Source organism: Lactuca saligna, chromosome 2, assembly GCF_052625555.1.
Source record: "Lactuca saligna cultivar CGN05327 chromosome 2, ASM5262555v1, whole genome shotgun sequence".
NCBI classification, from domain to species: domain Eukaryota; kingdom Viridiplantae; phylum Streptophyta; class Magnoliopsida; order Asterales; family Asteraceae; genus Lactuca; species Lactuca saligna.
Window position 1 is genome coordinate 8,789,133 of NC_136418.1, and position 25,485 is coordinate 8,814,617.

Consider the following 25,485-nt stretch of genomic DNA (forward strand, 5'->3'; position numbering starts at 1 on the left):
TAGCATAGTTTAAGAAAACATATTTATTGGTTATTTATTTCCAACGGTACACCTAAGTATTTTGTGGCAAAATAAATGTGAGGCTAAGAATGATTCATACATGTTTACCGTAAGGTCATCTCCTACCAACAAAGTGGGGTTATCGATTAAAGATTGACAATCTAATAAAGACAGGTTTCCATACATAAAACTATACTATAAAAACATAAAACTATATTATAAAACAGGTTTCCATACATAAAACTATCTTATAATACCGATGAACATCAACTTAAATCCTTATTAAACATTCCTTGCTATAATATAATTTCATTGGTCTTAAGTGATAACTGAATATCAAAAGTATATTAATAGCTTATTAACCATACGACTTTCTGTACCAAAATCAATATCATCAATAAATCCATAAATACAACAAACAATGACCACATAACGTACAAATAAAAGACAAAAATAATAACAAAGTGAATTAATAATAAAAATACAAAAAATGGGGAAAATACAACCGAAAAACAACTAAACATCGTTGCTTTTCATAAAATTAACCCCCATCCCACCAAACAATAAAATTATACAAAGCCTTATGAAATTAACTCGGCAACCAGCAAAAGCTCTAAGGATTTTTACAAGAGAGTTGGTTTCTTCTATTATTCACTCTTCTTTTCTCTGAAGTCAACAGCTCTCGTTGTCAAAAAGTCAAAATACAAAATCCCAAATTCAATTTTGTGTAACAACCACCTACAAAAAAAAAGATTAAAAGATATTATTGATAATGAGAGTAAAGTATGTTGCTATTATGAAGAACATACCTATGGATTCATTTTCCTGACACAATCCTGTAGTTGAGAACAAGATCCTCAGACTTTTTCCATATGTAAGTTCGAACAGTGGCTAAGCTCATTTCAGGTGCTAACACCTGTGCATACAAAAAGATCAGTTTTAACTTTTTTATTTATTAAGACATTCTACTTCAAAATTCAAATTCTACCCAATTAAATAAAATAATCATTATGAATTAAACTCATGAACATGCCTGATTATTGCACAAGATCTCTATAGAAGGCTTAAGCTTCCATGGCTTCAATCCAGGAGCAAAAGCTCCATCACTAATCAAAGTATCTGATGATTTGTCTAGAACCATCTTCTCCACAACATAATTAACAACCTTCAAAAAAAAAAAAAATTAAAAACTCATATTAAGGTGATTGTAGTAATAAATATATCACACCTTATGCATTCTTAAAATCCGAGGTGCACTCAGCTTCCCTTGTGTCAAGATCTGAGCAGCTGAACCTTCAAATGGATGTAAATAAAAACTACATCTGAAAAAAAAAGCAAAGAAACTTGAATGAGCATCTTTACTTTTTAAATACTATAATATTTAAAATGTATGAGATAAAAAGCAACAAATTACTTGGTATGTTCTCTTGGGGGCATTCGATTAAGCAAAACAGCATCTAAAACCCAACGAGGGAAATCATCATCTTCAATTCCATCAAGAAGAGTAATTTTCTTCCTCCATATTCCAATTTGAGAACTCTCAGTAATAATAGAAGGAGGAGAAGCAATTGAGAATTGAAATGGAGGGTAAACTCTGGAATCACTTTGAACATTAGCATCTGCTTCGGGTCTTGAAAGTGGAATGTTTTTGGAAGATATATCTTTGCTTGGAGCTTCTCCATTGACTGAAGGTTGAGACACGAATCTAACTTTTTTCTTGGAAAAATAAGGAGCCAATAGTCCTTTCAGAGTTTCTCGACCTAAATTAATCTGCAAAGATCAAAGAGATTGTAATTTGTATTTTGTAAGGCATCAATGATGATGTTTTTCATTACTTAATTCAAATCCAATGTGTGAACCTTGTCATCTTCAGCTTTCTGAGTGATGCTGAGGTCAGCAGCGTACATTTCAGCAGAAAAACACTGGGGGGTATCTAAATGAATAGACAAGCTTCCGAGCCTAGTATCTGCAGTGAACCATGGAGGAATGCTGACCTGGAAAATAAAATATATATAAAATCAAAATGGAAACAGATGAAGATTATATATATATAGATATACATTGTTTTTTTTTTATTAAGAGCAAATTACACGAATGGTCCATATGGTTTAGGGTAATTTGTGCGTTTGGTCCCTAACTTATTTTTTTAACTCGGAAGAGGTCCTGACTGTTTGTTTTTGTTACGCGCTTGGTCCCTATCTTACCTAAAAATACTATTTTGCCCTTGATTTTTTAATTTATTTAAATAAACACACCTCCAACCCTACCCCCCTCACCTTACCTTACCTACCCCACCATTTTTTCCTACTTAAATAGTAGTTTTTTTAGGCAAGACAGGAACCAAACGCATAACAAAAACAAACAGTAGGGACCAAACGCGTAACAAAAACAAACATAAGGGACCATCCGAGTTAAAAAAAAAAAATAAGTTAGGGACCAAATGCGCAAATTACCCCAAACCATAGGGACCATTTATGTAATTTACTCTTTTTATAAAGATCTCTATATTCGTACATACCATCTCAAATAGTTCTTCCTTTTTCTCTTCAAATGAAACATGTCCATAGTCTTCAATCACAACACCTTTAGTGATCTCCCAAAGCTTCACAGAACCACCATTATCCTATCAAATTCACACTTCACACCATCAGTTTCAAATTCTTCAAGAAAAAATAATACAAAATAGGAGACGAAAAGTGTTCTTTTTTTAAAAATGTAAAAAGGATTAATATTTTACCTTGGTTAGGACATGTCTTCTATTGTTCAATATTTCATGTTGCACTATCCCTGGAATTCCATCAATAGTTAAAGTGGGAGTTTTATACACAGGAACCTACACATGAATTACATGAGTTAGTTTATGTAAACAGATATGCATCAACATAAACAGAAAAAAAGATAACATAACTCACAGGGGTAGATCCTTCTAAAGAAGCTCTTGCCCTTGAAAAAGACAAATTTCCAGCAAGAAAGGAACCACCTCTTTGAAACAATTTTTCAGGATTCAAGTGTTCAGAAGGCCACCTGTCCACAGAGGAATCTGTTGTTGCAACCCAAATTCCATCATCATCTAATGCTAATTGCTGAATTGGATGTTCCTTTGTGCATAGCAATAAGCTATCTCTTGTAGAAAGGTCTGTCAAGTACAACTACAAGTAGAAACAAATAGTACTATTATTATTATTAAATGATTGATAATTATTATAATAATAAGTTAATAACATAAAGAAATAGAAGCAGACTCACAGAAAGGTCTCTTCCACCACTATACACATGACTGAATGTTGGAGTAGTAGCAAGTGCCCATACAGAATCTGTATGAACAGCATATGAATGCACACATCTCTGTTGCCCTAGATCCCATAATCTACCACAAATATATATATTAAAAACAAATAAAAAAATAAATTTTTTTTTTTTCATGAAACAGCTTACCTGATCATAGAATCAGAGGATCCTGATAAGCAAAACCTGCAATCATGAAATTGAAGTGTACACAAGTTAATAGTTAATAAACCTTGTTAAAGAATCGTTAAAATATACACAAGTTTCAAAGTTGTTTATAAAATGAAATTAGGAAATGAGATTGAGTTGTAAATTGGAGATAGAATTCTTCATTTTAGGAAAATGATAAAAATGAGAAAACAAAGTAACAAACCTTCCTGTAGAATCGATAAGCAAAGCCCTAATATTATCTGTATGCCCACGAAGCTTCATCATCTTTGAACCACTTCTTGAGTCCCAAACACGTACAACCTACAAAAAATTACAAATCAAGAAACATGAGGACTTCATTTACTATGTTAGGATAATTAGTATAAAAGAGTATATTACACAAATGGTCCCTATGGTTTAGGGTGATTTGCACGTTTGGTCCCTAAGTTATTTTTTTTACTCGGAAGGTCCCTAGTGTTTGTTTTTGTTACGTGTTTGGTCCCTGTTTTACCTAAAAAGACTATTTTGCCCTTGATTTTTTAATTTATTTAAATAACACCACCCCCTCTCACCATACCTTACCTATCCTACCATTTTCCCTATTTAAATAATAGTCTTTTTAGGTAAGACAGGGACCAAACACGTAACAAAAACAAACATCAGAGACCTTCCGAGTTGAAAAAATAAGTTAGGGACCAAGCACGCAAATTACCCCAAACCATAGGGACCATTCGTGTAATTTACTCTTAGTAAAAACACACATGATGTATCAGAACAAAGTCTATTCAATCATAGCAATGTAATCCAAATACAAAATCAATTTTCATTTTCACTGATAAAACTGAGTAGTTTTTTGAAATAATGAGGTGGAATTTTCAAATGTTTTGGAAAGAAGAATCTACCTTCTCAGTGCCACCAGAGACCAGAAGAGTTCCAGTATCATTCATTGCTAATGCATAAACAGACTCTTTATGTCCTTTAGCAGAAATGGGAACATATCCTTGAGGTGTATTTGTGAGTGATGTAATGCCATTGCTTGAGCTTACAGCATGTAGACTTGTAGAATTTCCATTTGAAGAATCAGTGACAGCTGGCGTTTCAGTATTCTTGATGACTGGAGTAACTGCAGCTTCAAGATCCCAAATGAACACCTCACCACCCAATCCACCAGATGCAACAATATTGCTCTATAAGAAAGGTATGTATGGTTTTGTAAAAGTATATATATTGATTTCTTATAAAGAGGTGACAAATTTTCAACAAGTTTACATTTTTTTCTGAGGAAGCAAGACAAGTAACATAATCTGTGTGTTGGTGGAGAGTTCTTTTACAAGTTCCATTAGAAAAGCTATCCCAAATCTGGTATAACACAATATAGTATTACTATTACAAATCATAAGAATATTAATGAAGGAAGTTTATAAAATCAAGAAAAACCTTGACTGTGGTATCTGAAGAGCAGGAGACAAGGGTATTCTTTCCTAAAAGGACTGCATCATTGACCTGTACAAAAACCGACTTTTTTTTAAGGAAGTAATAGAGTCACTAACATTTATTTAGTTATAAAACTGTTTTCACACAATATGCAGGCTTTAAAATAGTGCAAAACTAATTTTGATATCTTTGATATTATGTTATTGAAATGTACTATGGATTTAAGCACAAAAAAAAACGGATGCAAAAAGCCAAAACTCATTGATCTCCAAGACCCAATGTAAATAATTCATCATGTTACAATAATGAGTTGGAATCATCTCTCAAAAAGATAAAAGACTAATGGTAAATAATACAATTTATTTAGAGTAGAAATGAAATAATACCCAATCAACATGAGACTCAAAAGTAGATGAACAAGTGGCATCCTCTTCCCCTAATTCCCATCTTTTCAATGTTCCATCACGGCTTCCAGTGAAGAGAAAATTATGATTATCTGCTTCTGAATGCTTTAAGACAGACAAACAGTTCACACCTGCACAATGCTGCAAACACAAAGGCTCAGAAAATAGTGTTCATGTTTTTACTAAACTATGTGCTTATGTTAGTGATTATTTGGATGCTTTCTGAAGTTAGAACTGTATAAAAAGTAACACAAGAATGCAAAGAATATTTTTCAAATGAGGTTTCAAAGCTTATGACCACCTTTTAAATCTTGCAATAATCAGCTTTGTGCCTACATGCCAACCAAAGGATGTGAAAACATACATTTGTAATAAGTGGCACAGCTTGTAATTATATGTAAATCTTTTCTAATGTACAAGTACACCAACAGATACTTGGAGTATTACAAATCTATGAAGGAACAGATATATATATATATATATATATATATATATATATATATATATATATATATATATATATATACACATGGAAGAAATAGTGTAAAAACAAAATAAAGTCTGACCTTTGTGTTGTCAGCATCATTTAAAACATAAGTCAATCTTTTCTCCTTACGAGGACGTGATGAATTTGAGGTATTGCCTGCACTGGCCACACGGTGCATTGCAAAATTACCTAAAGACCAAATTTAAGAAATTTTAAGTCAAAATGTGAAACTAATTTGTTAGGGTTTACAATTAACTATATCAATCAAAAACATATACTTCATCATCAAGAAGCACATAATCTTCACCCTTTTGATGAACAAGGAACAAGACAATAACAGATATGACAAGCCACAATTTTAAGAAGAAAAGTTTTCATAACATCAAGTCAAACCCTTAAATTTAATCATCCAAAACTCAATCTAACAATGGCATAGATTGCTGACAGAAATGGAACAAAAACTATGGGATCCTTCAAATTTTGACTTCAGTTTCTCCGAATGAAGTAAGAAAATCCATCAAACAGTAATTCGTCTGCATAAAACTAGGTCAAACTGTGTGAATTACAAGCTGAAAGGAGTGAAGTCAAGTTGCTTTCGGAATGTAATTATATAAGTAACATAGAATCAACATTTTTGATGTAGGTGTAGGAGTATAAGTGTATGATAAATATGGCCAATCATGAAGGAACTCACGCTCCTAACACAATGTCATCTTAAAGTTCTATTGTGTAATTCAGGCTTCAAACTGCATCCTAGTACTGTTACTTACAGTGAAAAAACCCTAAGCAACACCTAGTCCTATACCAATATTCCAAAAAGAATCAAAGTTTTGATAACCACAAGTCAAACTCCCGTTTAATTTAATCATCGAAAACTCAATCTTAATAATAGGATAGAGAGATTTAGTGGTGCTTACAAAGAGATAGGCCAGAAGTGAATCAAAACAAACACACACAAAAACTTGTCTGATCCTTGAAATTTTAACCTCAGTTTCTCCGAATGAAGTAGAATTTTACATACAAGCGATGATTCGTATGCATCAATCTGCGTCAAACGATGCTAATATCAAGCTGAAGCCAGTGAATTCAAGTTGATTTCAGACGATAACGATATGAACAATAAAGAATAAATAATTTGGGAAGTACGTATAGGAGTATTTGTGTTTATGCACTTGGAGTTGATGTGTAAGTGGGGGAAAGAGGGAAGGAGGTTAGGGACGAAGAAAGCAGGAGAATGCTGACTTTCGATGAGCGCTCGTCTGCTTTGACTTGGTTTTTCTTTTTCTTTATTCCCAACACAAATATTCTATAGAAGAGAGAATGAAATTTGTCAAATCCATTACTTGTTATCTTAATAAATTACAAATTTGGTTATTTGTAGAATCGAAAGACTCATTGCCATCACAATATTTTCGGAAAGTCGATGAACAACAAACATTAAAAACATATATTTTGTAAAAAAAACATAAAGTCAATATCATACATCAATATCATCTTTAATTATATTTGATCCAAAACATTAAAAACATAGATATATTTGATTAGAATGTAATCTAGACTTGGAAACAACCAACGTAATTAACACCAAAACATGTATAGTTTGAAACAATATATTACATAAATCTCCCGATAAATTATCATTGACATCCACTAGAAATTAACACTAAAAAAAATCCTTATACACACTCATTTTTTTAATATATGAAAACTATCAAAATGGGGTTTCGGTAATAGAGGAACAAAGACAAAGAAATATGCTGCTTGCGGAAGAACAAACAACGCACAAATACCCTAATTTTACTTTTCGAAACATCATTCTGGAATGCGTGTACATTTCGGTGTACGGTTCAGAATACATCAGAATGTACAGGTGTCAAATTCAGGAACTTACACCTACAGCCACCATCCAACTTTGAAATGAACATAACTACTCCGTAATATTATATTCTGGAGTAAGTGATAGTTTTATAAATTTTATAAAAAAAAATGATTATTATTATAAAATTATTTGTTTATATGATTAAAAAAAAATCCTTCCTAGAACGTCATTGCTAATCAAGTAATTGATTTAGTATTTTTATTATTTTCACTTTGCATCGTTAATTCTTCTAATGGGCGTACACCCCTTCCAAGATTGTATTAGTGTTCAATACTTCAATTCACTTTAATACTAAAATGGACTTGTTCATTTTTCGCCACATGGATACTTATCAAATACACGTGTTTATTTTTTATTGTTTGTTATTCAATTTTGTAAAACAAACTTCACCACATGAATGATTTTTTATAATTTTGCCTATACATATAGATTCCTTCATTGCTTTATTAAAAAGAATCGACTGTAATCGAAATTTCATGGGTTGATGAGTGGAAGAAAGGCTGGTGTATAGCGTATGTGTCCATCTATATTGAATTGCCAATACAATGATAAAATCGTTTTTATTGGATCGAATATAAGCTTCCTATAGATATATAATATAGATATATAAGATGAAAAAAGATAAACAAAAAATCAAGGACAAAGAGGAGAAAACACTTTTTTCAAGACAGTAATCGGCATCTATCTAATGAATTTAACGGTTCCGATATAAATAAAAGAAAAGCGGGAACAAGATCACAATAAGATTTTCATCTCAAAAAGGGGATATGGCGAAATCGGTAGACGCTATATTTCTTGGTTATCACTAATCATATAAATATATTTTACTGTTCGATGTATTGGTTATTGGTAGGGTTGTAAGCGAACTGACCGAACAAGAACAATTGTTAGTTCATGTTAATTCGTTTAAGTCAGCTGAATAAACGAAAGAACACGAACAGATAAACAAACAAGTTCTTTTATTTATGTTCGTTTGTTTAACAAATTACATTGTTTATGTTCGTTTATTTATGTTCATGAACATGTTAAATAAGCATAAACCAAACAATGATAAACAAACACTGTTGAACATAAACGAACATATAATATAATAATGTAATGAAAAAACAATTCAACATATATAAACATAAATAAACTTAAACGAACAACATAAACGCAAATTCACGGACATAGATCAACGAAAGAAACTATTGTTCACATTTTTTCCTTTAACTAAATGAACACAAATTTGTGTTTATGCTCGTTCAATTATTAAATAAATGAACATAAATAAACTTTCCGTCAAACGGTTTACGAAATATTCGTTGAATATTCGGTTCGTTTACAACAATTAACAATATAATGTAGCAAAATAAAACACAAGTACTATTTTTGTTGCTACTTCTAAAAGAATAAATAAAAAAAATAAAAAAAAATAAAAAAAAAAAAAACTCTTTTGGGAACAATGGAAAATAACATATTTTAAATAGATCAAGATAAATTACTTAGTATATGATTAATGTTCATTTGATTTTATTGTTTCCACACTACAACATTTGGTTGTATTGGAGAAATGTTTACTTTTGTAAAAGATTGGGGAACTATAGTAAGAAACAAAGTAATCTTCTAATCATCTGTTATGGTACGCTGTGATTAATATGGAGGGTAAGATGTGACAGAATTTTCAAGAAACTGAGATGCTCCCCCACAAAAGTTGCAGATAATGTTAAATTCATAGTATTTGCATGGTTCAAACACAGGAAAACAAAATATCAATATCAATGGATAAGTGGTGTACTAATCCTTTTGTTTGTTCCTAACACATTATGTATCATTCTCTTTGCCCCATCTAGCGTCTTGCTGGTTGTGGTCTTTTTTTTAATAATATTTGTCAGCTTCAAAAAAAAATTAAAAACTATTTATTAACTTATTGATTTTTTGAAAAATCAGTAATTTAAAAAAAATGTTCAGTAATATGAAAATAACTTTTCATCAACATTTAAAAAAAAAGATATTTCAACAATTTAAGATTTTTAAATTTTCAAAACTTCTTATTAATTTTTTGGATTGTAAAAGCTAAAATACCCCTAAAAGATTAGTTAAATACATTTTTTTTTTAAATAATTGATTTACTTATTGATTTTTCCTATCATAAAAGTAATTCCACACATTTGTTTAAAAAACTCTCTCTTAAAAGTTATAACCATCCGTCATTTTGCTTAAACATCGTTTCAAAAGGTTCAAAATAAAATATTTAACACCCTTTAATTCTAGTCACATTAATACAAGATGATGCAAAATAAATATCTATAGAAATAACGTTTTTGCCTCTAGTTATAACAAACTTTCATATTTACTTTTTATTCTAAAGAAATCTGGATTGAGTAGTTTTCTTCGTAATTTTAAAGTTGAATTATTAGTATTATATAAATTAAAATTTTGGTCCAACATTTTAAATTTACGTTTTTGGTTTCTTATATTATTATTTTTTTTTAAGTTTTTGTTTTTATTAATTGCAAATGAATTCTATACACAATGTAAATAAATTACAATCATTTATGATTACTTTAAGGTTCAATCGTTAGCTATACACTTTCATCATTTACCACCCATACAACATATTTTAACAAATTTAACTACCCTTTTCGAAAACTTACCAACTTTCACCTTAAATTTTATTCAAGTCTTATATAATTTTGTAAAAGATATAAGTTTACTACATTAAATAATTTATATATGAAAAGTTGTATGTTACTTGAATTTTGAAATTTTGGTAAAAATATCTTACTTATTCCGTACATTTACCATTAAAAAAATTGAATCAAACCCTAACATCACATGGTCTGGACTCTGGATGCCATGTTTCAAGCCAATGGTCATAAAAATAAAAAAATTTAAGAAAACAAAACACAAACACCAAGTACAATTCGACAACATTTTACAAGAGTAAATTCATCTCAGCATAACATCGTGTCAAAAAATTAAGTACTCGCCATGAAACATAAAAAATAATAATAAATAATAAATAACTAGGATTTTGCTACTCTCATAAATGATCATGGTTATCTGTTATCTGTAATCTGTAATCAATTTCCGTTACTAACTAACACAAAGCTCGGTTTAATTTTCTGCAACTATAACTTACCACCAACAACCCATCTCTATACACCAACACCACCACATCTTCAATTTACTTGCTGCCAAATATTAAAAAAAAGAAAAAAAATAAAATTAGTATACTTTTTAATCCCATTGTAAGTGTGTAATAATAGCCTCTACTTACATTTTGCTACTATTGACTAAGGTTATGTTTGTCGTACTAGCTGAAAAGCTAGCTGATAAATAAAAAGCCAGACGATAGCTGAAAAAATAGCTGATAAAAAATGACGTTTGGTAAAATTGACTGAAAAGCTAGGTATGAAATGACATAAAAGAACATTTAAAAGAATGTGTTTTTATAATTAATTAAGGGGTATATTTTGAAATTTTTAAAAAAGCTTCTAAAAAACTTGTCTAAGTAGCTTTTTAAAAAGCTAGCTTATAAGCTACATTTTGGCTTAAAAAAGCTCGAAAAATAAGCTAGCTGTGGCAGGCCAAACACAACCTAAAAAATGTAAGTATTTTGCTTTACGGCTAAGCAATTGTAATTATGGTTTACGTAAAAAATCGATGCAAGGTGTTTATCCGAAATACGAGGTTTTCAAAAGAAAAAAAAAATCTAAAATTAAAAAGGTTTAAAAATGGTACCTTTCGAGAGACTTAAATTTTGTATTCTTCAACATGCATCCATTTTGTTGATGACCATTTATGTCCTTTTATCACAGGACAACCACCTAAAAATACAGAATACATGAGCTCAATCGTATAAAAAACGAATATGTATGTAAATAGAAAACATTCATATTTACATACCATGCAAACTAGTGGGATCCAACGTGGCATCAGGCCTCATGCTCCAAAAAAGCAATGCATCACCCATTTTTGGTTTCACATGCACACCCTTTTTAGCACATTCAGATAAATTATTCCACTCAGGGTGAGAGCTGAAATTTCCCTGTGCAGCTGGGAAAACCGTTTCTCCCCCTTCCTCCACATCTGACCTGTAATCATATCATATCATATCATATCATATCATATCATATCATATCATATCATATCATCAGATAAATGAGTATATAAGTATTTACTTATATTAGGGTTTAGGGTTTAGGGTAAAATACAGATAGGTTTCAAATTTCAATAAAAATGGAGGATACTCACAGATACATAAGAACTGTAGCTATTCTTTGGCCACCGTTTTTAGTGTTGAATTCATCAAGAAAGTAGTCAAAGTGAGGCTCATACTTTTGTCCTTCTTCATAGTGAAGAACTTGTAGCCCTTCTCCATGCTCTGTTAATTAAGAAAATAGCAGATTAAAAAAAAATGGTACTTGTGCTTTTAAGTCCAATACTGAAACTTTGTTTTTTTTTTTTTTCGAATTTGGTCCTTATTACAAGGTTTCATATCAATTTTGGTCCCTGGGACTTTCTGAATTTAATCCTTATTTCAAGGTTTCATATCAATTTTGCTCCATGAGCCAAAAGCAACATGAATGCAAGTGTGGAGTAAACACGATAATAATCAGAAACCACAGGGACCATTTTTGTAATTTACTGTTGAGAACAATATTTGTCTGTAATGTATGATCCACAGAAAACAGAAGACAATAGAGTTTAGAGTGTGTAACTGATTATAAAATGAGCATGAGAGATATTCATAAATCATACCTACAGGGATAAATGTGAAGTCTGCTATTCTTTGTTCAATGTTGCGTATAATTTTATCTCTTCCCCTTCTCAAAAATGTTCCTGAGCTTGTACGTACCCTAAAAAATGAAAGTTCAAGAAAAATCTGATTGCATTCATTTCATATGATATGATTCAACTGAAATATAAATAAATAAAAAAAGATTAAAAAGTGTTAGAACACAGAAAAAACCTGCTATCTTTGCTTTGACCAGTCTTGCTATCAACAACTGTTGACTTTGCCATGTGAGGTTTGGCAAGATTTATCAAATACTCGCACTCTTCCTTTGACTATTTCATAACACAACATCAGAGTCAATACTCAATACTTCAGCATTGATTATATGTTAATGTTGGTGTTTCTTTTTGACATGATGCATTAAGTGCAACATAATAGAGGAAGTAAGAGATAATTAGGTATGATATAGAAGCTGGAAAGCATATAAATATGTAGGAAAGAAGAAAGGCTACTCACCAAGAAATTGTGATAAACAAAGGCTCTAGGCTCCCAAGAGAGAATCTCAGTCCATTGATCTCCTCTTTTTCCCATCTCATCACCATCACCACTGCATTGCATTGCACATCAATCAAGTTCAAGTGTGGTTCATAACTGGGAAACTAATAGTGATAAGCATGGTTGTTTATAATTATACTATATTCACATACACATAACAAAATGAGATGCAATTAAAATGCTAAATATGCAGTTCCCCTATTTTGGGCTATCTACCACACTTCTGATCAATGTCTGACCTTTTCTCATTGCAATCTCAAAAAGCCACAAATTTTGTGTCTTGTAATGTCTACTGTATACACCCGCTGTTCTATAGAAGATATGCACCTTGGATCTTGATGTCGGAGTCGGACCTAGTACATTTCAAGGTTCGAAGTAGAAGGACTTTCCTATAGATTTAATAACGGATTTCCGTTACAAGACCTAAATTTTATGCCATAGATTGAAACAGATTAACAAAAGTTTATACTGTTCGCCTGATTCAACCCCTATGGCCGCGCAGATCGTCCCTGAAAACTATCTAAGTTGAATTTAGGTGACAAAAATCACCCAAAAATCGAACCACGATCACATCTCAGAAAAGTAACCGATTAAACGTAAATTCAGGAGAAAATGAGATGAAAACTACATACATAAGAAATCGTTTCCGTTTGAAGATGATGTGATCTCGAAGGTAAGAAGAAGAACTGTCGTCGGAACCGATCGGGAGCGAAAAGATCCCTAGAGCAAGAAGTACCAGTAAAACTATTGTCAGCATTAAAAGCATTGATAGAACTAACGCCATCGTCGACGATCTCTTCCCGTGGTGATGCCGACCCAAATAGTTTCTTCCCTTCCGCATTGTTGCAAAGATTTCGGGATGAAAAGAAACCCTAGTTCGAAGGGTTTTCAGCTGAATTTTCGTTCGTTGTTTTTCTGGAATCGAAAAATGGAAGTCTTTGATGACTTGTTTGGGTTTGTATACTTTATATACATGTGTTGAGGAAGAAGGAACTAACGGAAGGCGGCACGGTCCACGGACATTGTTTGTGAAATGACAGATTTGTCCTTATCCCCGGCCTGTTTAATCCAAATTATGATAGATATAATATAATTGCACTTTAAAAAGTATTTTTGGTTGATTTCCTGTTTTCAATTATATTGAATTCTTTTATATCTTTTATCCAAATAACTATATAAGATTGATACAACAACGAGACATAATGCTTCCATGTTGTGCATTCATATCACGCAATGTTATCATGTTACATTCAAACACATGACTTGTCTTTCCAATATGAGCAAGACACGCTTTTATTTATGTAAATACTTCACATTTAAAGCTTCCAATGTTACTATTCACTCCCAATGTTACATTCTCTTATGTATTTATTCTTTAAATGCTTTGTAATTATCTTCTAGTATAGTTTTGTTATACAATTGAAAACATTAATACTTCGATAAGTAAAGTTGATAATCCTTCTTAATAAATGAAGGTTTTTTTGCCACTTGTCATCTTCTCATTCATTTGAACACATGACATTTTCTAGATTTTTAAAATTTTTTATTTTCCACTTGTCATTTTATTGTATTTTTTATTTTATTAAATTAAAATTCCACATTTAATGTGTAAGGTAATATATATGTAAAATATTTATTAGAAAGAGTTTATATATGTAATGTATTCAATACATTAAAATCTCATTAATTTTAATAATTCAAATTTTTCTATTTTTCTTATAAATTCAAACTTTTCAAATTGTTAAAATTTTATATTTGTTTTTTTTAATTAAACCCATGTAATACATGGATCTCACACCTAGTTGTTATAAAATAAAATAAAACACTGTCCTGATCTATAAGACTCTTGAGATAATCTTTAATCTTCACGGTTACAACATATGAAGGAAACCTCAATGTCCTTCATAGAATTGTAGTTTGAAAAAAAAAAATTTGAAAGATTTTTTTTTATTTAACTATTAATACTCTGTTTTTGTTTTTTTAAACCACTATATAACTTTTTTCTATAAATCCCACTATAGGTTGAAATTTGTTTCGGTTGAACCATTGTGATTTAACCATTAATATTTTCAATGTAGAGAAAAAAAAAACAATTTTACTCAAAAAAAAATATTCTTCCAATAGGTTTTTAGAATTTATTACTGAAAAAACCTTAGGTGATTTTATGAAAAAAAAAAAAAAAAAAAAGAGGTTTCCCATGGGTAAACTAAAAAAAATCCAATAATTGTTTTATGTAATTTTATAATAAAAAAACTATCGGTGAAATAAAATTAATATATATTTACAAGTACGATAAACCCCGTTTTGAATATATATTGGTAAACAAAAAATTGGTTCCTATCATCCTATGGGCTTGTTTTTGTTTGCTGTTTTGCAGCGTTAGCCACCCGTATTGGCGTATTCGAATATTGACTTTTGTATATAAGCTTTTTTATTTTCTTTTGATTTGTGTTTATTTTTTCTTTATTTTTTTAATTTAGTTATTTTATCGCAGATTAATACTTTTTATTTTTTAATTTTTTTTTATCATAAAGGTTAACACCAAGTTCCTTCCCTAATTTCAAGCAGTGTAGCTTAACGTTATCCCCAATACAACATTTTTACATTGTAACCTCATATTTTTAGATCGATTAAAAATGATTTCATTTTGTAGATTATTCACATAACCTTTTTTCTATAACTAAATTAATTTTTCAGTTTTGCTTTATAAAATGATGTAGGACTTTACTTTATAGAAGCTTTTTACTATTACTTGATATTTAACTTGTATATATTATATATCATGTTCTAAGAAACAAACACCCACTAAAAAGTGTTTGGGTTCATGGTTTCAACGAAATCCAATGGAACCGGAAATCCAATGGAACCGGACTAAAGGGTTGTTTGGTTTACCTTTTTAGAGGTCAAAATTCCTTTTTGGAAAAACTGTAAAAAATCAGGTTTTCCTGACTTTTTCCAAAAAATTGATTTTCATTCTATCCAAAATCTAAAAGTGCTTTTAAAATTTTTTTGCCAAACATCTTTTACCTTTCATATTTTCCTAAAATGACTTTTGGTCTTACAAAAACTAAGCCAAACACCCCCTAAGTTTTCATAGCATCACATGTTTGTTTGTCAAATGAACATAAGTCAACTTGTTAGATTCATTCATATAATCATATTCCATATTTGATAAATTTATTAATTCCTAAGGAAGCTGGATAAAAGAATTCAATTACATTTTTTATTTCTTTCAACTAAAGACCCTCACCATAAATATAGTAAAAGTATAAGAAATTAATTACAAGTTGAAACTCATACACATACTCTAATCTCTTTACCAATATAGACTAACCATTTTATTCATTTACCCATAATAACAACTTTTTTTTTTTACTGATTACAAGTTTCACATTACATATTTTGCTATTACCAGTAAATAAATGTAAGCATGTTACTATTATGGGTAAAGAAATGTCAGTATGCTTCTATTATATTTATGGGTAAAGAAACATAAACACACTGCTATTATACATACAAGAATACAGTACAACTTTAGTGCATTTATTGGTAAAAGAAATGTAAGAACATTATTACTATATGTAAAAAAATGTATAAATACGTTTTGCTATTATATGTAAAAAACAAAGTACATGTTACAAGTTTCAGGTTATCAGTAAAGAAATGCAAGCATGATAATTCTTGCAATTTCTTTATTTCATATTTGCTTGTTTTGAATCCATTCCACAAAACAAAACTCACCAAAAACTAAGAAAGCTAAACATCTAATACACTATTCATACAAGAATTTAGAATTTAAAATCTTTACCTATTTTATCTGCGTTCAAGATCTGCTTTTTCCTTAGCAATTTGTGCCTTTTGCTTTTCAACAAGTTTATCAAGAGCAGCTTGAACAGCATCATGTCCACCAATAAGCAACCGAGTAATAACTTCTGGATCCTTCTCGAATCGAGCTTCTTCAAATTCCTTTCGTGCATTTGTTCTAAGAACATCACGCCACATAACTCCATGTGAATCTGACCACATAAAGAACCGAGTTGCTCTAATTATGTCACGATAAAGACCGAGTACCTCTCTACGGGTGGTGGTAAGTCTTTGTCTGATCAATCTCTCATCTTCTTCATCATCGTTGTGATTTTTTTGTTTCTTGACTACATGTCGATCCAGTAGCTCCTCCACTGTGTCTGGGCCGTTGTTCAAGAAATACCGGCGGTGGAGGTGGTGGAAATGGAGGTCGGAATGGATAGAGATTGCAAGATTCCGGCATTTTCTGGTGGTAGCTGCCATCTCCTCCGTAAGCTGTTTATTCAAAAACGGATGTTGATGTTGAATCTATGCGTAACGATGTGAAAATTGAACATTAATGCATTGTTTTGATGGACAAAATCGAATTAAGATGCTAAATCACGATCAAACAGAAGATTAAACAATCAAGGTAAGGTGAATCTGTTCAAGCACCTCATAGTCATGGATCGCTCTTATAAAACCCTAAGTTAATATGCAAACGGGATTCCCAAAATTTAGACGAGAGACAAACATATCGTATCAGGCAAAGCAGGGAACCCTAACTATAGAAAAATCCCAAAACGGAAGAAATCAACGAACACGAACAAGATTCACAAATTAAAGAAGGCGAAGAGAAAAGAACTCACCTATGGAATCGATCTGATTGTCTCCAAGAACAAGCCGATGGCGGTTGAGTTAGGAGACACGAGTTAGGAGACTTTGTAAAAGAATTTTTTATCTTTAACAAAATCATTTTTTTCAGGAAAGTGTTGGTGAAAAATGAGGCTAAATTTTTTAAAAATTATTTCGAATAATTTTTGGATTTAAGTTCGGCAATGATTTTTTTAAGTTTTTTGGAAAAAAGTCTGAATTAAAAAAAAAAAAAAAAAAAAAAAAAAAAAACCTTGTTTGGTATACCTATTTAAAGTTTTAGTTTAAAATTTTAAAACAAAAACTTTAAATCTAAAATCTTTTAACTTTAGTTTTTATTTTTATATATATTTTATATATTTTAAAGCTTACAATTATTTTTATCAAATAAATTTTATATAAATAAAAACTACAATTTCCAACTACCAACTTTAATTAACATATAACAGTTAACAATTAGTTGTATCAAACATATTTATAAGTTTTTTTATTTAAAATAAAAAACTTAAGCTCATAATTTTAAACAAACTTTTCTTTGACTCATGTTTTAAAAACTTGCTACCGAACGTATTTACCTAATAAAATGGCATTACTCTAGAACCCACCACAAGTATGAACTATGTGTCTATAAGATTCCTCTTAATCAAGCAAAATGAGTAGATTTATACAAACCGAAAGAGAAATCTTTCATAACAAAAAAAAAAAAAAAAAAAAAAAAAAAAAAAAAAAAACATATTATCCGTACTAATCAACTTTTTTGAAAGTAAAATTATGATTCAAACTTTTTTATTTATTGGATGAATTCATAAGCATACAAGAAGTTTTGGTAATAGAATTTGTTTTCGTAAAAGACTATATAACATTGTTTTACGGTTTCTAACAACAGTTAAAAAAAATACAATTTGTTATTTGTTTACCTGTTATATTTATATAAAACTTTTATTTAATGACCGAAAACTTTAGATACTTTGTATTACAAAGAATTTGATATCAACTTTTTAGTTTGATTTCAATTGAAAACTAATTATAATATATATGATGTGAATGGGCAATAACGATTCTTTATATAATTAGTTATTCGTATTCATATTTACATCTTTATTAATGTCATATTCAATAATAGAACTAATATCATAGTTTTAGAATAATAAAGTAGTAATAAACTGAATCAATTGATTTAAAACTGAATTAGAAATCGATTTTCAGTTAAATCGATTATTCCATTTATAATGTAAAAATTACAATATCATATTTTCAGTGAAAAGAACCCCAATACCTACAAACTCACATCCAAACAGCCCTCTGTTTTATTTTGCTTTCGTACGGGAAAAAAAGAAGCAGCTAATGGCCGTCGTCAAACCAAACCTCCGCCGTCTCTCCGGCCTGGCCTCCATCAACCGCTATTGTTCATCTACCTCCGCCGTGGCCTCCGCCTCCCATTCCGACACAGACACTGACACCAGTATAGTCGTCACCACCGCGACCAAAACCATTCAGAAACTATCTCACTCGGAAACCCTAATATCAGAAAAACTCCACTCTATAATCAAAAACCACCACCGTCAAAACCCCAACCCTAGCCCCATCCCCACCGATTTTCCTCCCAACTTTACCATCCCTTCGCTCTCCTCCGACTTCTCAAATCTCTCCCGCCAACAGCCCATCTCACCCGCCGTAATCCGCTCCGTAATTGAAAAATGCGCCGCCGTCCGCCATGGTATTCCTTTTACACCAACCCTAGCTTTCTTCAACTGGGCTACCAGCACAACAACCGGTTCCTCGGATACATATAACGAAATGATCGACCTCGCCGGAAAAGTCCGACATTTTGACGTAGCGTGGCAGGTAATCGAGATGATGAAACAAAGAAACGTGGAAATTTCGATTGATACCTTCTCGATTTTGATTCGTAGGTATGTTAGAGCTGGGTTAGCTGCTGAAGCTGTTCACGCATTTAATCGAATGGAGGATTATAACTGTAAGCCAGATCGGATTGCGTTCTCTGTTGTAATCAGTATTCTCTGCAAGAAACGAAGAGCTGAAGAAGCTCAATCCTTTTTCGATAGTCTAAAACACAAATTCGAACCAGATGTTGTCGTGTACACCAGTTTAGTCCATGGGTGGTGCAGAGCAGGTAAGATTTCAGACGCAGAAAGGGTATTCAATGAGATGAAAACCTCTGGAATCAATCCAAATGTTTACACTTACACCATTGTAATCGACGCTCTATGTAGAACTGGTCAGATAACTCGTGCACATGATGTGTTCGCTGAAATGCTCGACCAAGAAATCAAACCCAATGCAGTCACATACAATAACCTAATGCGTGTACACGTAAAATCCGGTAGAACAGAAAAGGTTCTACAAGTTTACAACCAAATGAAGCGCCTTTCTTGCACACCCGATTTAATCACTTACAATTTCTTGATCGAAACCCATTGTAAAGATGAAAACCGTGATGAAGCAATCAAGATTTTGAACTTGATGATCAAGAACGGATGTGAACCAAATGCGAGCAGTTTCAACCCAATTTTTAGGGAAATCATGAAAGCCCGTGATGTGAATGGTGCTCATAGATTGTTTGGGAGGATGAAGGGGTTGAAATGTAGACCGAATACTGTGACTTATAATTTGTTGATGAGGATGTTTGCTGATTCGAAATCAGCTGATATGGTGTTGAAGATGAAGGAGGAGATGGATGAAAATGGTGTTGAGCTTAATGTGAATAGTTATAGGATTTTGATTGGGTTGTATTGTGTGATGGGGCATTGGAATAATGCTTATAAGTTTTTTAGAGAGATGATTGAAGAAAAGTGTTTGAAACCGAGTAATGGTGATTATGAAATGGTGTTGGGGCAGCTTAGAAAAGCCGGGCAGATCAAGAAACATGAAGAGTTGGTGGAGAAGATGGTGAATAGGGGGTTTGTTGTTCGACCATTGTAGGAGGCATTGCATACAACAAAAATTGTGTTTTTTTTTGTTCTTATTTGTAGGATTTTGATGCATACATTTAATTTAAGTTAGGGTTTCATTGCTTGATTGTTGTAGTATGTATGCGTAAATGCATACAACGTACCCCAATCGTTTTTTCCAAGTTGTTTTATTAAACTAAACGGTTGTGAACACAATGTATTGTTAGTTAGTTTGCTTATTCTGAGTGTTTTTGCAAAATTGGTCTTGTATATACTCTTGATTTTCTCAAATAAATCAAAATAACATCCTCTTAATAAATAAAAATAATTTTGTTACGTGTCATTGTCTCATATATTATACCATTAATTTATAACCTTTAGGAACTATGATTATAAAACTAGTTAAATTTTTATAGTAAAAATTCAAAGTTACTAATTAATTATTTTAAATAAACATTTTAGATAAGTTATTAATTAAAAGATATTTTCTAAGTTATATTAAATTATAATCATTGATTTAAATAATTACATGATCTTATAATCTATATTAATTTTATTTTAGTTTTAAATTAATGTTATTAATTTAATGTAATTCAAGTGAGAAAATCAAAATGAAAAATCAATAGTTTAACATTAATTATGCGGCCTAATAGGATGATACATAACAAAAAGAGAATAAATCTATTCTTTTGTTAGAATAGAGAGATATGTCATTTTGTCATAATTTTGAGATATCTATTTTCCACTTGTCATTTACTTTATTTTTATTTTTCTATATATCATTAATTTAGTTCTATAAATTTGTAACAGCCCGGAATTTCCAGGTATTTATTTTTGGGTTATTTTTGGAAATTGTGAGTGGACTCGGCGAGTTGGAGCTCAAACTCGCCGAGTAGGATCGCGGATTTGGGCAAGGGTTCGCGTCCGGACTCGACGAGTCCAAGAGTGGACTCGGCGAGTCCACGCTGTGTGGTGAAGCCCTAATTTCCGGGGTTTGAGACCTATTTAAAGGGCTTTATGGCCGTCATTTGTGCTCACCCAACCCTTAGAGAGAAACCCTTGAGTGTTGGAACGTTTTGAGAGAGAAAGGAAGCATTCTTGACCTTATGTGTGTGATTTAGCAAAGAAGGAGAAGGTTCTAGTCAAGAGGAAGCAAAGGAGGTTGCTATTATGTGGAAGTGAAGCTTAGATCATCGATCTAGAGGTATGATTTCGATTCATTTTCTGTTTTGTGAAGTATAATGGGATCTAAGGTTTCTTATGGACATTTATGGGATGATTTGATGCCAAATAGTTCCCTTCTTGTGTTGAGACTCTGGATCTGGATCCATAGAGGTCCAGAGAGCCTCACTCATCAAGCTTTATGTATAGCAATGGAGTTTATGACCTTGAGTTGTAGTAATTGAGACAAAAACATCATATATGGTCATATAGGGATTGTATGTGCATCAAGATAGTGACTTTACGTGCTAAATAAGCTTGGAAGGACTGGATCTATGGGTTAATGGACTGGATCTGACCTTATGAGCAAGTTTTAGTCATTGCATGGCACGGACTCGCCGAGTCCGAAGAACAGACTCGGCGAGTAGTATGAATATTGCCCGACCACACAGCGAGTGGTCTTGCCGAGTTGGGGAGGGTTGACTCAGTGATTCGGGGGGGGGGATCAGAGTGGACAAGTGGACTGAGTCAAGCTGGACTCGCCGAGTTGTTCTTGAGACTCGGCGAGTTGAGTCGTGGTGGCCCCACAACTCATGCCAGGTGGAACTCGTCGAGTTAGGGGAATACTCGACATGTCAATGGAGGATTTAAAGGAAATTAGTGTATACGCTCAGACTCGCCGAGTCGCTAAAGTGCACTCGCCAAGTCCGGTCAAAGTTGACCGTTGACCGTTGACCAGGGTTGACTTTAGTTGACTTGTTAGGGAGTAGTCAACCTTAGTTAGGAAAGTGTTAATTAGAGATGTATTGTGATTTAGGAGGACTATAACTCGGGAGATCGAGCACTAGTGGTTTCAGGATTTACGACTTACCGAGACACGCGAGGTGAGTCTTCTCACTATACTTTACCTTGAGTAGGTAACCAGAGTTATGTGATAGAGTAATTGTATGCTATGTATGTTATGTGTTGTACTGCATTATTTATATGTGATTTATGTTGTGCATGTTTACAGAGTTAGAACCGGAAGGTTCACAGAGTTAGAACCTGAGGGTTCACAGAGTATGGGTGCACGGACCCACAGAGTTATAGCCTCGAGTGGCTAATATGTGTTATATGTGGTATATTGGGGAACTCACTAAGCTTTGTGCTTACAGTGTTTGATGTTATTGTTTCAAGTACTAATGACGACCGCGGGAAGGCGCCGACTTGATCCGTACACACATGGAGTTTATACATTTATGATCTTGGGATTTTGTATTTACTTGAATTGGATAAATAAATATGGTTGTTTTATGAATATCAAATAAAATATGTTTTATGAAAATTTGAAAAATTTGTTTTGAAATTCACGGTGTTACAAAATTAAACATACCATAATCACTATATTAAATTCAAATTTAAAGTTTCAAATTTCAAATTTCAATTTCAATTTTAAATATATTTACAGTTTAAACCTTCGTATTTAACATTTCATTATAATCAACATGTTTAGTAGATGGGTCTAACAACTAAACACATAATTTTAATTTACTTTTTTGCATGTTTTTTTCTTATAATTTGTACTTATTAAAAATTTTAAATTCCAATAAACTTCTCGATTAATTACTCGTATTTAACATTTTGTTTTAATCAATCCGTATAGCACTGTTGTAAAAATCCCGATTAATTCCTAGGCACTACTCGACCGATTAGAGGGCGCCTAGCAATTAATCATTGCATACATAATGAGTGAAACATTATAAAACGATGAAATTCTAACATTTTGAAGAAATTTTATCTCAATGGAAACTATTTGAGGCATGATTAGTGTCGTATTAATCATATTAACTTATTTTGTTATTATATTAGTGGTATTTACGAACTTTGATATGATATTAGTCATATTCTTTTTTTTTTAAATTCAACAAATTAGCAATTAATGGTACCTAATTAATCTCCGCCTAGCCGATTAATCCCTTGACCCCAGTCCACCGACTAGCTAACGTCGAGCGATTTTTACAACCTTACCGTATAATATATGGAACTCACAAATAGTGTAATATTAAAAAAAAAAAAAAAAAAGTATAACGACTTGATCTTTTGACTATTTGCGATCACTAGGCCTTCATTATTGTATTTTACAATAATTTATTATTTTATTAGCTTTTTAAAAAATCAATAAATCATAAAGAAAAAAAGTGTTCGACTCTTGAAAAATAGATTTTTGTAATCTTTTTTTTTGTTACATCTAATAAGGAGTTTTAAGAAGTTATTTACAATTAATTTCTTGAAAAGTAAACAAAAATTAAGATAACTTATGTGTACTCGATTCATGATGAATATGCTTAAGCTCAAAGATGCCATGATTTTGGAACTAAAATCTACCATAGGATCGGTAGGCACTAAGACTACAACTAAGATTGATAGATCTATTGAAGAAAAAAAAAAGTAGGAATTATAGCAATAACTACAACACATATAAGCTTTATTATAGCCATTTACGTGTGGAAATCGATATAGTGGATGGGGATCAAAAATCGGTAACAATCAAGTCCCTAGTCCAATGATTTCTCACACTAATCACTTTAAATATGTTCTTCATCAAAAAGATAAGTGTAACATTCAAGAGGAATCTCCATACGATATTAGATTGTTAAAGGTAAATGATGGAAATGAGATGATTTGAAACTGTCTCCATGTGTGGAGAAGTTTGAAATTTGTATGAATTGTTGATAATAATAATAATAATGGTAATTCAAAAGATGAATACCATGGAGTCGATGACTATTCTGTGAAAATGAAGAAGATGGTGTTTATGGAACCATAAATGATTTTTGGTGTAGAAGAAGTTGGTGTTTATGGAACCATAAATGATTTTTGGTGTAGAAGAAGTTGGTGTTTATGGAACCATAAATGATTTTTGGTGTAGATCTCCCCCATCACTATGTCTAGTGTCTATTATTAAAACTAGAATACCAATACATTATCAACCTACTTTGCATGTCTCACCCAGCCAAATGTTCAAAAGCAAACCGGGTTTGTAATATATTGAAGAAGTTTTACTAATTTAAACAAAATAAATAATCCAAAAACATGTTTTAGTCATATTTCTTTCTGAAAACCATAAATGTCGTATTGATCATCTTGGTAGAAGGTATTGAATTTTTTTAAAGTTGGAATATTGAAAGACCAACACACTTACACTTGTTCAAGAATTCAAATATGTTACAATCATTGTCAAGCAAACAAGAAGGTGTTAGGTATTTACTAAAGATTTTAAGATTTTAAATGAAGAGAGAACTACAAGATATATGAGGAAAAGAAATATGACTTAAATCATATCTAGTTGTATAAGTCTTAGCATTTGAATCATGAAAAACCACATTATATGGATTGCATTGTGAAGTACAAAGCTACTTTCAGAAAATACAACCTTTAACTACATGTTTTCAACTCTAAATTCGACATTGTTAAGGACCAATGAACATTGAACAACATGGTCTAGTATTATTGATCAGAAACCAATCATAGGAAATATAGAGGCTCTTTGAGATGCCAATATCATGCTTCACAATTCCACTATGGAGTCCATATTGTAAGATAAATGATTGATTTCATTCATAAATAATGAGGTTAAACCTCATATATATAGGGTTACATAAGAGGCCTAATCTAAACTCTAAAGTGTTTGGGCCTAAACCCTAATCACCAACATCCCCCTACAGTTTGATCGGGAGGGGACAATTAAACTGGAAAAACAAAAACATAAAACATAACATAAAGGAAGACATCGGCACTGGCGATGGCAGAGCTCTAACGATAACAACTAACAACTGCTTGTCGGAGAAAGAGAGAGAAGA

At 31.6% G+C, this 25,485-nt stretch overlaps 4 protein-coding genes across 7 annotated transcripts; 1 reads left to right on the forward strand and 3 right to left on the reverse strand.

Annotated features, from left to right (window-relative positions):
- Positions 1 to 326: 326 nt before the first annotated feature.
- Positions 327 to 7,069, reverse strand: LOC145030655 (uncharacterized). Of its 2 annotated transcripts, XM_078979042.1 has the most exons (19): positions 6,907 to 7,069; positions 6,678 to 6,805; positions 5,840 to 5,949; positions 5,256 to 5,414; positions 4,873 to 4,938; positions 4,705 to 4,794; positions 4,338 to 4,622; positions 3,659 to 3,756; positions 3,436 to 3,471; positions 3,247 to 3,367; positions 2,913 to 3,149; positions 2,738 to 2,833; positions 2,519 to 2,623; positions 1,860 to 1,994; positions 1,415 to 1,770; positions 1,229 to 1,322; positions 1,034 to 1,165; positions 810 to 916; positions 327 to 738 (listed from the first exon to the last, which is right to left on the reverse strand). In XM_078979042.1, exons 3-18 carry the CDS (start codon positions 5,936 to 5,938, stop codon positions 818 to 820), a joined length of 2,208 nt encoding a protein of 735 aa, XP_078835168.1. In that variant the 5' UTR covers positions 5,939 to 5,949; positions 6,678 to 6,805; positions 6,907 to 7,069; the 3' UTR covers positions 327 to 738; positions 810 to 817. The 2 variants fall into 2 exon arrangements, with proteins under 2 accessions (XP_078835168.1, XP_078835167.1); XM_078979041.1 differs by having other exon boundaries at positions 6,678 to 7,069.
- Positions 7,070 to 10,537: 3,468 nt separating this feature from the next.
- On the reverse strand, positions 10,538 to 13,866 carry LOC145030657 (putative prolyl 4-hydroxylase 3). Its single transcript, XM_078979043.1, has 8 exons — positions 13,550 to 13,866; positions 12,879 to 12,969; positions 12,597 to 12,694; positions 12,386 to 12,483; positions 11,879 to 12,008; positions 11,531 to 11,718; positions 11,366 to 11,451; positions 10,538 to 10,815 (listed from the first exon to the last, which is right to left on the reverse strand). The coding sequence occupies exons 1-7, from the start codon at positions 13,756 to 13,758 to the stop codon at positions 11,378 to 11,380; spliced, it is 888 nt and encodes a 295-aa protein (XP_078835169.1). The 5' UTR covers positions 13,759 to 13,866; the 3' UTR covers positions 10,538 to 10,815; positions 11,366 to 11,377.
- Positions 13,867 to 16,566: 2,700 nt separating this feature from the next.
- On the reverse strand, positions 16,567 to 17,688 carry EMB1793 (LYR family of Fe/S cluster biogenesis protein). Of its 3 annotated transcripts, XM_078979046.1 has the most exons (3): positions 17,570 to 17,667; positions 17,376 to 17,485; positions 16,567 to 17,249 (listed from the first exon to the last, which is right to left on the reverse strand). In XM_078979046.1, exon 3 carries the CDS (start codon positions 17,202 to 17,204, stop codon positions 16,731 to 16,733), a length of 474 nt encoding a protein of 157 aa, XP_078835172.1. In that variant the 5' UTR covers positions 17,205 to 17,249; positions 17,376 to 17,485; positions 17,570 to 17,667; the 3' UTR covers positions 16,567 to 16,730. The 3 variants fall into 3 exon arrangements, with proteins under 3 accessions (XP_078835172.1, XP_078835170.1, XP_078835171.1); XM_078979044.1 differs by lacking the exon at positions 17,376 to 17,485 and having other exon boundaries at positions 16,567 to 17,216; positions 17,570 to 17,688; XM_078979045.1 differs by lacking the exon at positions 17,376 to 17,485 and having other exon boundaries at positions 17,570 to 17,670.
- A 1,149-nt stretch (positions 17,689 to 18,837) lies between these two features.
- Positions 18,838 to 20,724, forward strand: LOC145030660 (Pentatricopeptide repeat (PPR) superfamily protein). Its single transcript, XM_078979047.1, has one exon. The coding sequence runs from the start codon at positions 18,918 to 18,920 to the stop codon at positions 20,514 to 20,516; it is 1,599 nt and encodes a 532-aa protein (XP_078835173.1). The 5' UTR covers positions 18,838 to 18,917; the 3' UTR covers positions 20,517 to 20,724.
- Positions 20,725 to 25,485: the final 4,761 nt, after the last annotated feature.

Excerpts from the sequence above, each read along its gene's own strand:
- LOC145030655 (XM_078979042.1), bottom strand. The coding sequence starts at position 5,938 with ATGCACCGTGTGGCCAGTGCAGGCAATACCTCAAATTCATCACGTCCT. Across the intron at positions 4,795-4,872 it reads CTTCAGATACCACAGTCAAG|ATTTGGGATAGCTTTTCTAA; the intron begins GTTTTTCTTGAT and ends GTGTTATACCAG. Across the intron at positions 3,757-4,337 it reads TCTCTGGTGGCACTGAGAAG|GTTGTACGTGTTTGGGACTC; the intron begins GTAGATTCTTCT and ends AATTTTTTGTAG.
- LOC145030657 (XM_078979043.1), bottom strand. The coding sequence starts at position 13,758 with ATGCGGAAGGGAAGAAACTATTTGGGTCGGCATCACCACGGGAAGAGA. Across the intron at positions 12,970-13,549 it reads AAACGGAAACGATTTCTTAT|TGGTGATGGTGATGAGATGG; the intron begins GTATGTAGTTTT and ends AATGCAATGCAG. Across the intron at positions 12,484-12,596 it reads GGTCAAAGCAAAGATAGCAG|GGTACGTACAAGCTCAGGAA; the intron begins GTTTTTTCTGTG and ends TTCATTTTTTAG.
- EMB1793 (XM_078979044.1), bottom strand. The coding sequence starts at position 17,204 with ATGGCAGCTACCACCAGAAAATGCCGGAATCTTGCAATCTCTATCCAT.
- LOC145030660 (XM_078979047.1), top strand. The coding sequence starts at position 18,918 with ATGGCCGTCGTCAAACCAAACCTCCGCCGTCTCTCCGGCCTGGCCTCC.